This window comes from Bison bison, unplaced genomic scaffold (assembly GCF_000754665.1).
Source record: "Bison bison bison isolate TAMUID 2011002044 unplaced genomic scaffold, Bison_UMD1.0 scf7180017864482, whole genome shotgun sequence".
NCBI classification, from domain to species: domain Eukaryota; kingdom Metazoa; phylum Chordata; class Mammalia; order Artiodactyla; family Bovidae; genus Bison; species Bison bison.
This window is the reverse complement of record NW_011495042.1, coordinates 1,985,666-1,997,280: the sequence shown is the minus strand read 5'-3', so window position 1 is coordinate 1,997,280 and position 11,615 is coordinate 1,985,666. Positions and strand designations below refer to the sequence as shown.

At 46.1% G+C, this 11,615-nt stretch overlaps 1 protein-coding gene across 1 annotated transcript in view; it reads left to right on the top strand.

Annotated features, from left to right (window-relative positions):
* The window catches only part of SACM1L (SAC1 suppressor of actin mutations 1-like (yeast)), a 73,520-nt gene extending 62,353 nt beyond the window's left edge, over positions 1-11,167 (top strand). The window contains exons 16-22 of the mRNA XM_010862510.1: positions 1,781-1,919; positions 3,891-3,960; positions 4,073-4,145; positions 4,872-4,965; positions 5,073-5,165; positions 6,580-6,637; positions 9,293-11,167. Coding sequence (XP_010860812.1) covers positions 1,781-1,919; positions 3,891-3,960; positions 4,073-4,145; positions 4,872-4,965; positions 5,073-5,165; positions 6,580-6,637; positions 9,293-9,429 — 664 coding nt within the window. The 3' untranslated portion in view covers positions 9,430-11,167. The remainder of the gene's footprint in view (positions 1-1,780; positions 1,920-3,890; positions 3,961-4,072; positions 4,146-4,871; positions 4,966-5,072; positions 5,166-6,579; positions 6,638-9,292) is intronic.
* Positions 11,168-11,615: the final 448 nt, after the last annotated feature.

Below are 11,615 nucleotides of genomic sequence, written 5' to 3'. Positions count from 1 at the left end.
GCCCTTGGACTGCAAGGAAATCCAACCAGTCCATCCTAAAGGAGATCAGTCCTGGGTGTTCATTGGAAGGACTGATGTTGAGGCTGAAACTCCAGTACTTTGGCCACCTGATGTGAAGAGCTGACTCATTTGAAAAGACCCTGATGCTGGGAAAGATTGAGGGCAGGAGAAGGGGACGATAGAGGATGAGATGGTCGGATGGCATCATCAACTCGATGGACATGGGTTTGGGTGGACTCCAGGAATTGGTGATGGACAGGGAGGCCTGGCGTGCTGCGGTTCATGGGGTTGCAGAGAGTCAGACGCGACTGACTGAAAATGGGGTGCCAACACTCACATGCACTCTATGTATACATACTCTGATTGAACCTCACTGGTTTGGAAGGAACCTCTGGTATATCTTTAGTCTAAACACATTCTTTTAAGCTGGGTTTGCTTTTTTTTTGCGTCCTGACGTATGGTATCTTAGTTCTCTGACCAGGGACCTAACTCATGTCCCCTGCATTGGAAACATGGAGTCTTAACCACTGGACTGCCAGGGAAATCCCTTAAGCCCATGTTTTTTAAGGTCATGATTTTTAGCCTGTGGTGAATCTACTGTATTTCCCCTTCACTTTTTGATTTTAGGGAGTAACTGTGGTTAATTTAATACTGTTTAGTATTCATCGTATTTTTCGTCCCATACCCTCTGCCAAGCGCTTTGTATGCATTATACACGATCTCATTGAACTGTAGAGCAGCCTGTTAGTGGTGCTGCCATCTCCACTTTGTGGATGAAAAAATACAGGCTCTGAGAAATTAGGTTATTTACTTAAAATTACACAGCTAGTAACTTGCCTAGGAACTAAGGCTAGCAAACTTTGCTGGCAAAGTCTATGCTCCTCACCACCACACTATATGTTGTAAAATTTGGGGGTTCATAGAATTATCTGAACATATTGTTAAAAATGACGGACCCACAGGAACTTGTAACTGTATTTGGCTCCAGTGCAGACATCTGGGTGGTTCGGGGGAGAAAGTAAAGCAGATTTTTCAAGTAATACCCTATTATACCCTATAAACTATGTACTATTTGCATATATTAGCCATTTGAAGAAGGGATTTGTAAATGTTTTTAATGCACAATATCCAATCCTTTCTTCGGAGATTCTTATTCAGTTTATTTCTGAGTTGTTTGTTAAAAATGAAGATCAAGCACGTTCATTTCTAATGAACAACTCAGGGAGTTGTGATGCAGCACAGGGACTGAGGAGCGGGCCATAGTTGCTACGTCAAAGGAAGCCCTCTTCCGGCCTTGGGGAGACATGGTGTTGCCCATTGCATCTGTTACAATACTCCCAACTCCTTTTTCACATCTGTTGGGTGACGTGACCTTGATGCTGCAATTGTTTTGAGATAGAGTCTGTCTTGCCTGTTCTGTTCAAACTTCCTTTTGGTCCTTGGTAATCAAATATACCTGAACTGTACATTTCCTGTCTGTCCTTTAATTTACCGGCTTTAATAATGTTTCTGACATAGACCTGTGTTATAAGAGGACTGTCCTTAGTGGGAGGGCTTCTCTGATAGCTCAGAGAAGAATCCGCCTGCAACGCAGGAGACCCTGGTTTGATTACTGGGTGGGGAAGATCCCCTGCTACCCACCCCAGTATTCTTGGGCTTCCCTTGTGGCTCAGCTGGGAAGGAACCTGCCTGCAGCGTGGGAGACCTGGGTTCGATCCCTGGGTTGGGAAGATCGCTTGGCTGGCTTTGGTATGAGAGTGTTTATACAAATATGTTTTAGTTATTTTCTAGTAGACCCAGCCGGCGTGGTGCTGAGTACCCAGGAGGGCGTGTTCCGCAGCAACTGCATGGACTGTCTGGACCGAACCAACGTGATCCAGAGTCTGCTGGCTCGCCGTTCACTTCAGGCCCAGCTTCAGGTGCGCATGCTTTTTTTCTTCTATTAAGTAAACAATTTTTGAAAACCAATAATAAACACATTCATATGCCCCCGCCCTAACCCAGCTCTTTGTGGTTTTGTGTCTTGGCATCCATGGGTATAGTTTGTGCGTGCCCGCGGTCAGTGTGTGTATACGGTTGTAAAGTCTGCTCTTTTGCTCTAGCATTATAGTTTTTTAAGAGTTGTACTGGTGTGCTGTAATTCACTAAGCCATTTAGGTTGCTACATTTTTGGCTTATAGATGAGATTGTAGAGAATACACCTGTGTATATTATTAGCTTGAATTATTTCCTTCAAGTTAACTCGTTCTGGGTTAAAGAGAATTTCTGCTTTCCAAGGGGCTTCCCAGGTGGCCCCGCTTGCCAGTGCAGGAGACGAGAGAGACGTGGATTTGACTCCGGGGTTGGGAAGGTCCCCTGGAGGAGAGCATGGCACCCCACTGCAGCATTCTTGCCTGGAGAATCCCACGGACAGAGGAGCCTGGCGGGTTGCAAAGCGTTTGACTCGATGAAGCGACTTGGCATGCATGCATACTCTCCAAGGGGGTTGCACCAGTTTACCCTAACACTAGCCAGCAATAAGAAAAGAGTCTTGCTAGCATTGTTTTTATTGAGGAATGTTTTCTTTTCTAACGTACCGAGTAGCACCTCTTAAGTTGTTTTGTTTGCATCTCTTTTATTGTCGGCAAGGGATGTTAACACCCAGGGAAATACTCGTGACACAGCTTTGCTTCACCAGTGTGACTGTTTTTGAGAAAGAGTAGGTATAAATAGTTTCTTTTGTTTATATATGGAGTTAAAAATACATACAGCCTAGATTTTCGGACCGCAGTCCTGTTTGTCGTAGGGAGCAAACAGAATGCATCCCAAATGGTTTCCGCCTAAATCATTTGTGAGAATTTGTCTTTGTTTATGGCAATTCTGTGGAACTTGGGGAAGAATTGTGGAGTAAAATCCCTTCCCGAATCCTCACGTACTCATGCTGAAGGCGTGCTCACCGCCTTTGAGTACTCCAGCTTGTGTGATACTGAGTCCTTGTCAGTCTGATGGATTTACTTCAGAGGATATTTTTCAATAGAAACCATATTGGGACTGGTTATTTCCAAGGCTGGTTAACAGGAATCTATTGGACTGGGTTCTGTAATCTGTATTTAACTAATTTACATGCTAAAAACAGTCCTATACAAGCTCAGCAACCTGCAGAGAGCCTTCGGGCAGGAGCTTCTCCAGCCTCAGGGCCCGCTGACAGGCCTCCAGCTGTGCCTGTCCCCTTCCAGAGAGGGCCGGTCACCGGGGTGGGCAGGCCCTGTGCTGGGGGAGTGAGGGAGGGCTCATCCAAGGCGAGCAGTGAGGATAGTGGTTCTAAGAGGCTTGCGGGCCTGAAACAAAGACCGAGGTAGGAGTCCCTCATCTGTGGTCAGTGAGCTCCAAAGGGGAGTCCATGGAGAGACTCGGGCTGCCCGGAGTCCTGAGATGACATGCAAAGGGCCGTGCTTCTGTGCAGTTTGTGGGGAGGGAGGGAGGTGGCATTCCTCTGGTTCTCAAAGGCCCCTGGCTAGGGTAAGTGTGGAGGGCAGCAGTCTGGGTGGTGAATTGTGAGGCGGGCAGAGGGTCCAGGTGGTGGGAGGTTGAGGGTGGTGGCAGGGAAGGAGGGAGCACTGACTGCATACTCCCGCCTTCACCTCTGCCCCTGTCTCTGGGTTTACACAGTTCTGCCGCCGGTGCTGTGGTCTGGGGCTCAGGGGAGAGAGGGGCTGTGGGCGGATGGGAGCCCAGAGAGAGGCTTTGCAGCCGGGCCGAGCAGGAGAGGGCTGTGGTCCACGCGTACAAGGAAGACATCTCCTGGCTGAAGCCAGCAGCCACGTGAGACTCTGTGGAGACTATGCTTTGTGTTCTAAATCACACGTGCTGAAATCTGTAGCATGTAAACATGGGTATGACTCTTGTTGCAGAGACTAGGAGTTTTGCACGTGGGACAAAAGCTCGAAGAACAAGATGAATTTGAGAAGATTTACAAAAATGGTAGGTCATTTCTTGAACAGAGGCAAGGTTATTCAGATTTTGAAGTAAATATTTTGGACTTAGAGCATTGGTGTCAATGATTACTAACTGATTTTTCCTCTCCCCTCCACAGCCTGGGCTGACAACGCAAATGCTTGTGCCAAACAGTACGCGGGAACCGGCGCCTTGAAGACGGACTTTACCAGGCAAGCCGCGCTGAAACCGCGTCAGTCCAGGGCTGCACAGCTCCGGTGCTTGGCAGACCGCTCGCGCAGCTTTTACCCAAGAGCACCCACTGGTGCCTGGGCCTCGTTCCAGACCGTCAGCTGGGACTCGGGGGAGAGGAGGCCCAGGCACCGGTGGCTTCGTGGCGCCCCTGGGTGATGCTGGTGCACAGTGGGGTTGAGCGCCATGGCGCCTCAGCTCCTCTCAGCCACCTGCTGTGCACCTGACTCACCCCAGGCCCTGCAGCAGGTCGGGGAGGGGCCTGGGACTGTGCCCGCGTGATGCTGGGGCTGGTTTCAAGGAGCGTACTGGGGAGTGAGAGGTTGGAACGCTGTGAATTTGTTACAGATGTGGTTGGGTCTTTTTCTGCCGTATGGATTCCCTGGGAGCAAGATAAGGTTTCTAGTCTGTTTGCTTTATACCGCTTAGCCTGGGCTGTGTTTCTCTTCTTGCTTCTTGTCTTTGCAAGGGGAACTGAGCGTGTTTCCTCTCTGTGTCTACTGTGTAAGGCTTTAGAAAGAGGATGCACATTTCTTGGACTCAGTACTGCTTTCTTTTGTGACATGTCTCCTTTATATATTCAGGAATTGTAAAAAAGAAATCTTTACAATTTACTTATCTCCATACCACGTACTTATTGGCCATAAACAGTGTGAGAATTTAATATGCAAATCTGTGATTCAAAACTTAACCTCTTATTTAACCAGAACTGGGAAGAGAACTCAGTTGGGACTTATAATGGATGGCTGGAACTCACTAATACGGTATTACAAGAACAACTTTTCTGATGGATTTAGACAAGTAAGTTTGTTTTCTGATGCTAATTTGTGGTTATTTGGTGGCTGTATCTTTGTACTGTTCCCCATACCTAATTTGGGAGTTACTGTTTCCCTTTTTTTCTCTTCTAGGATTCCATAGACTTATTTCTTGGGAACTATTCAGTGGATGAATTAGAATCTCATAGTCCTTTAAGTGTTCCAAGAGATCTGAAATTCCTGGCTGTAAGAAACCTTTTATGTTTTTTAAGTTGTTAATAGCATTATGACTGAAGGTACAGACGGTCCAACTCCCCTTGACATAAAACATTATGTGTTGTTCTAAATGGAATATAAATACTTACGTTGCCCCAAGGAGCAGATCAGGGAGAAGAGTGGGGTAACTTTGGAATGTTGTCTTCTCTCAAACTTGACTGTCTTTTGCAGCTCCTTTGTTTTGTTTTGTTAACTTTTACAGTGCTGTCTTGGTTTCTGCTGTACAGCAGCGTGAATCAGCCATAATTATACATAAAGCCCGTCTCTGCTGCGCCTCCCTCCCTTCCCCATCCAGCCCCCTCCAGGTCAGCACAGAGGGCCGGCTGGGCTCCCTGTGGCTCCCAGCAGCTCGCCACCAGCTCCATTCTACACATGATCGTGTGTGCACATCAGTGCTGCTTTCTCCGCCCGTCCCACCCTCTCCCTCCCCGACTGCGCCCACGTGCCCGTCCTCTCCATCTGTATTTCCTGCCCGGCAGATAGGTTCATCGGTACCATTTTTCTAGATTCCAGGTATATGGGTTCATACACAGCATTTGTTTTTCTCTTTCTGACTTCACTCTGTAGAACAGTCTCTGGGTTCATCCACCTCACTAGAACTGATTCAAATTTGTTCTTTTTTTTTTTATGGCTGAGTAATACTCCGTTGTATATATGTACCACATTTTAAAAAATCTATAAACAGTAAATGCTGGAGAGGATATGGAGGAAAGGGAGCCCTTTTTCACTGTTGGCAGGAATGTTACCTGCATAGCCATTATGGAGAAAAGCATGCAGTCCTTAAAAAACTAGGAACGATCTGCCATATGACCCAGCAGCCCCACTGTTGGGCATATGCCCCGAGAAACCACAGTTCCAAAAGACACGCACCCCGGCGTCCATCGCAGCGCCGTTTATGATAGCCAAGACGCGGAAGCACCTAGATATCCAGCTGCAGATGCTGTTTAAGTGAGAGTACAGACGTGGAACAGTTGTGAGTGTCTCTCGTTTCAGGGAGACTCTGCTCCCCCTGAGGTTCAGGGATTGCTGGAGGCAAACTTGTGATGTAGAAATCTCTATGTTTTTGACACGTCTCTCGTTTCTGACTCATTCACCAGACTTTGCAAGAGCCTCTCTGGGGTTTCATGCGAGCAGGCAGGGTGTCCTGGAGTGGGGGGCCTAGAGTCTGAGTACACATCTGGGTGACCTCCCTCCTCTTTCTTCAGATCTTTTAATCTGTTTGAAGATTTGGGCAGTTATGATCAAAACTCTAATGACTTTTTCTGAAAGAAAGGTATTTTGTGTATTAGATGCAGACGGGTTCTGTTGTCTTTCAGGGAAAGCTGATTTTACAGCCACGATTAGCATCTTACGTGATGGTTTCTCTCTCTGTTTCCTTTTCCAGCTGCCTATCATCATGGTTGTTGCCTTTTCCATGTGCATTATCTGTTTGCTGATGGCTGGTAAGTCTGCACTGATTTCACATTCATCTTTTAGAATGTTGATCTTTCCTGTATAGCATCTTACGTCTGTGCCTGCTCAGTACGTTGTGTGTCCCTGTTAAACTGAATGAGTAAAGGGAGCAGGTGAGGTGAGTCCTTAGATGACAGGAAGGAAAGTGTATACTCGGTAGCTTGATAGTGTGTTTTTTTCCACTTGAGCTCTTTTTTTTTTCTCATTACCAAAGTAATACATAGTAATTACAGAAAATACAGTTAGACAAAAAAGAAAATGTTATCACCTTTCCTTTCAGAGATAAGCTAATTACTCTTAACATTTTGATGTTTTAATCTTTATAGGTGTGTATTTTTTTTTCAAAAGGCAGATCCTATAAACTTTTTTGTACTGGTTTTTTCACCGAGCAGTATAAATATTTCCCCATGTCTTTTATTTTGAATGGCTGCAAAGTATTCCGTTGATGGATGTATAGTTTATGTAACCAACCACCTGTTGTTGGGCAAGTCAATAGTATTATAGATTAATACCTTACTTACTAAATTTAAATAGAAGCATTGCCTAGGAACCTGAGCTAACAGACAGGAATGTTGCTGGTTTTCTTTTTCCCTCAGTGTTTGCCTGTGTCGCTAAGTTAATGGGGTTAGTTCCTTAGCTGCTTATTTAGTGCTGTTCAGCGCTCTGAGAATGAGTCTGTGATGCTGTGTTTTGCTTGGAGGTGCAGCCTCGGGCACTCTGAAGGGTGCCGCTGGGCTGACAGGCTCCCTTCTCGAGTGTCCCTTTGCTCCCCTGCACAGACCTCGGCTCCCCCTTTCTGGGCTCCACAGCGCGGTGTGTCCCTCCCTCTTCCCTCTCCTAACCGCATAAGCACTGGGGGATTCATCTTCGGAGGCGCTCTGCCCCGTGCTGTCCCAGCACCCCGTGGTGTTTCTAGTTTGGTAGAGTGGTAATGCTTTGCATCCTTGCTCATCTTTCAGAGTACATCAGCAACCTTTTGAAGGCAGAGACCTGTCTTACTGTTTTACCTCCTGTGCCTAGGACACAGGGCGTGCGTGCTAAGTTGCCTCAGCCGTGTGTGCTAAGTTGCCTCAGCCGTGTCTGACTCTTTGTGACCCCATGGACTGTAGCCCACCAGACTTCTCTGTCCGTGGGATTTCCCAGGCAAGAATACTGGGTACAGGAAGCCCTCAGCAAAAGTTTCCTGGATTAAGGCCACCTGTTCACCCCCCTCACTAATTCTGCCAGCTTCTTCAGGGGTGGCTCGGAACCTGTTCGTCTCTGTAATCCCCGAGTGTTCAGCAGTGAAGGTGGTCACGACTCAGGAAGGAGCTGCCCTCCTGTTACTCTAGGGCAGAGGTTAGCGTATGTTTTCCGAAAAGAGCCAGACAATGAGTATTTTCGATTCTGCAAGCTACATATGGTCTCTCTTGCACACTGTTTTTGCAGCTGTTTGAAAATGTAAGAACTCTCATAGGACGAAAACAGGCCAGGGCGTCTCGAGTGCAGCATCGCTGTGTGCCGGGATGGGGGCCTACGTCACGTTCGGGGCAGGGAGGAAAATGAGGGACCAGCGGGCTGTGCTGCTCACGGTTCAGTCCACGCCCTCGGTCCTCTGACTTCTTTCTTTAACACACTGCCCGGTGGATGCCTTTCCTGGGAGCCACTCCGCTGTCGAGCTAGCTTTGTTAGTCTGGGTCTTTTTATACACGCACTTTTCCCTGGAGAGTGTCTGCAAAAGCAGGGATGCCAGGACCGAGACTCAGCCGGAACAAGTGGGTCGTCCCTTTGGGGAGCAACCCAGGGTGGGCTTTTGAGGGACTGCCTTTCTCTTTATCCAGAAAGAGCTTTAAAACCCGGAGCTGTCAGAATCAGCAACTGTACAAGTGTGAGTGTGGCACAAGTGAAGACGGACTGGATGCTGTGGATAGTGATCTGTGATGTCAGTTGTTGTAACGATCTTTGTGGTGGTAGATGTGACAGTGTTTGATTTCTAGCCCCTTCTTTGGTTTTTAGTGAAAGTCGCTCAGTCGTGTCCAACTCTTTGCAACCCCATGGACTATACAGTGCATGGAATTTTTTAGTCCAGAATACTGAAGTGGGTAGCCTTGCCTGTCTGCAGGGGATCTTCCTGACCCAGGAATCGAACCCAGGTCTCCCACATTGCAGGCAGATTCTTTACCAGCTGAGCACAAAGGAAGTCCAAGAATACTGGAGGGGGTTGCCATTCCCTTCTCCAGGGGATCTTCCTAACCCAGGGATCGAACCCAGCTCTCCTGCACTGCAGGTGGCTTCTTTAACGTCTGAGTCACCACGGAAGTGTTGTCAAGTGGTTCTCAAATGTAGTCCCTTGACCAGCAGCATCAGCATAATCTGGGAACTTTTGAGAAATGCAGCTTCGGGGGCCCTGCTCCAGCCTTACCAAAGCACACAGGCTGGGGATGAGCCCTGCAGCTGACACTGTTCCCAGCCCTGAAGAAGATTCTCAAGCCAGCCAGAGTCAGAGAACCACTGGTTCAAACCTTAACTGAGAGTTCTTATGTTTTTCCTTTGGATGTGTTTGTAAACTTGAATGCTGTCAAGATGTGCTAAACAGCTGAAAGCTGGAACTAGTGTCAATAAAATGGCTTGTTATTTATCAGTATTTTGTTTTTTAAAATCAACAGGTGACACCTGGACAGAAACACTGGCCTATGTGCTCTTCTGGGGAGTCGCAAGCATCGGAACATTTTTTATTATTCTTTACAATGGCAAAGACTTTGTTGATGCTCCCAGATTGGTCCAAAAAGAAAAGATAGACTGAATTTGTGTCTGTGGAAAGCGGCTTGGCCTGGAAGATTCCATTATGCAGAACTGGAGTCTTTACTGACCCGCTTTCCACGGCAGCCGAGGTCTTTGTAAATCGTTTATCCAGGAACACATCTTGTGCTGGGTGTGGGGTGATGACTTAGAGTTGATCTGGTGTTAACTGCCTTGATGATCTCTTTACTGTTGGGATAGTTATATTTATAATTTGAAGCTAGTGTATAATTAAAATGTAACCTGAATTCAGCTCACAGAATGGAAGGAACCTATACATCGTCAGTTTAATCAGCCATTGCAGAATGAGTAATATATTTAAAAAATCTAGCTTCTTCGCTCATTTGAAACAGTGAAATTATTTTTCTAGCTCAGTTTATGGTCACTGTAAAAGCAGTTGCTATTAGCAGGCTTACTTTTCCATATACCTTTGGACTTTTCTTAACAGCTTAATGATAAGCTAACTAGTCTGTTCATAACATGTAAATCTACATAGATCAGATAGTTGGACGAAATCGTCCATGACTACATAGCAGGAAGGAGGTGTTCCTCTCGAGTTCTAGTTGGACCGCCTTACGAGTTCAGTCAGCTTGAACTGTGCAGTTTAAGTGTGATGAGAAAAGTTTCAGATGTACTCTATCTTTTTTAAAAGGTGTAAATGAAATCAGCGAATGTAAAGTCTATTCCTTATGCTAGAGGTCCAAAGCCGCCTCGGTCTTCAGGATTGCCCCGGTGTGGGAGCAGCCGCGGTTGGTCAGCCCCTCCCTCCTGGCCCCTGTGCTTTCCTGGGTCTTTCTTCGAGACATGCAGGTCCCTGAGCGCGTCTCATGCCGAGTTCTGTTGCCCTTGGAGGCAGCAGCTGCTTATGCACACACGGTTGGAGGCAGCAGCTGCTTGTGCACACACAGCAGTGTTGGCGCTTTTCACTCTGTGATTATTTTTGTTGCATCAGTAAGTGTGTCTGAAATTCAGTGCTTCCAGGTAGTCATCGCTCTCCAGATCAAGGACCAACTGACAGCTTTAATTTATGTGCAGAAATAAACCTGAAAAATACGCTTTAGAAGCTGTGCATAGTTCTAATGAATAAGTCGGAAACTGTATATTGAAATTGTAATTATGAGGTTTAAAAACTAGGAAGTATCTAAGATAGTGTAATTGCCACTATTTTATAATAGTTCGATTAAATACCGCTGCAATATTTGTGTTGTGGTTGAAAATTATGTACAGTTTTTTTTTCCAATGGTAATACCTTTTGTTGTCCTTAAATATCTCTAAAAAGCGCCTTGATTTTAACATCACCTTTTTTCCCAACATTATCGTTTATAAACATTAATAAGAGTTGTTGCTTTTAGAAACTCTAAAGGAAATAATAGCTGGAAAACCCTCTGTAGCTTACAGTCAGTCATTAACACTCACAATAGGGTAAGTAATTAGAACTGCCTACTCTTAACTTGTAAATAAGCATCATTTGTTCCAAAGAGAAAATATCAAAACTCGGTTTATGTCTACTGTGATGGATCGTCAGATGCTACTGGGCATTTCACATTAAGAACTTATTTCAACAACCATGACAAAGACCAAATCTGAATGCTAATGTGGTTGTTTTGCAGTGAATGGGCTAATGTTGGTGTGTTAGACCTTGAGGTGTCAATATTTCAGAAACCTGCAGTAATTTTATTCCTAAATTCATGTACTGTCTCATCTGTAAGTGAAAATAAAATGACATATTCTTTTCTAACTAATGTTGGTGTCATTCCTATACCTTGTCTTCAAAGGGATGTTCTTTTTTATTTCAGAATTTTAAGAATCATGCAAAGCAGCGCACAGTCATTATTATCTTTAAAACATTATGTTCTTTGCCACATAGGCCTCTCCATCTTGGCAGTTTGGTTCATCAAAGCCCATAAGTCACAGTCTTCTTGAACCTCATCTCCGAAGTGTCCTCTCATCTCTCACACGTGCCTTCTTCTCTGCACTAGAAACAAGTCACTGGGTCAGCGCACTCGGGGAGGGGACCGCGCGGGGCACGGGTACAGGGCAGGGCCTCTCTGCGAGCCTGGCCACGTAGCCTGGAAGGAGGGGAGCAATCCAAGGTCGTGACTCAGAGCTGGTGAGAATCGGGTGTTCCCTGTGCTGTGCCTTTGGGGCTTCTGAATTGTCTGTAAGATTGCTTGTCCTTAAAGATTTGTT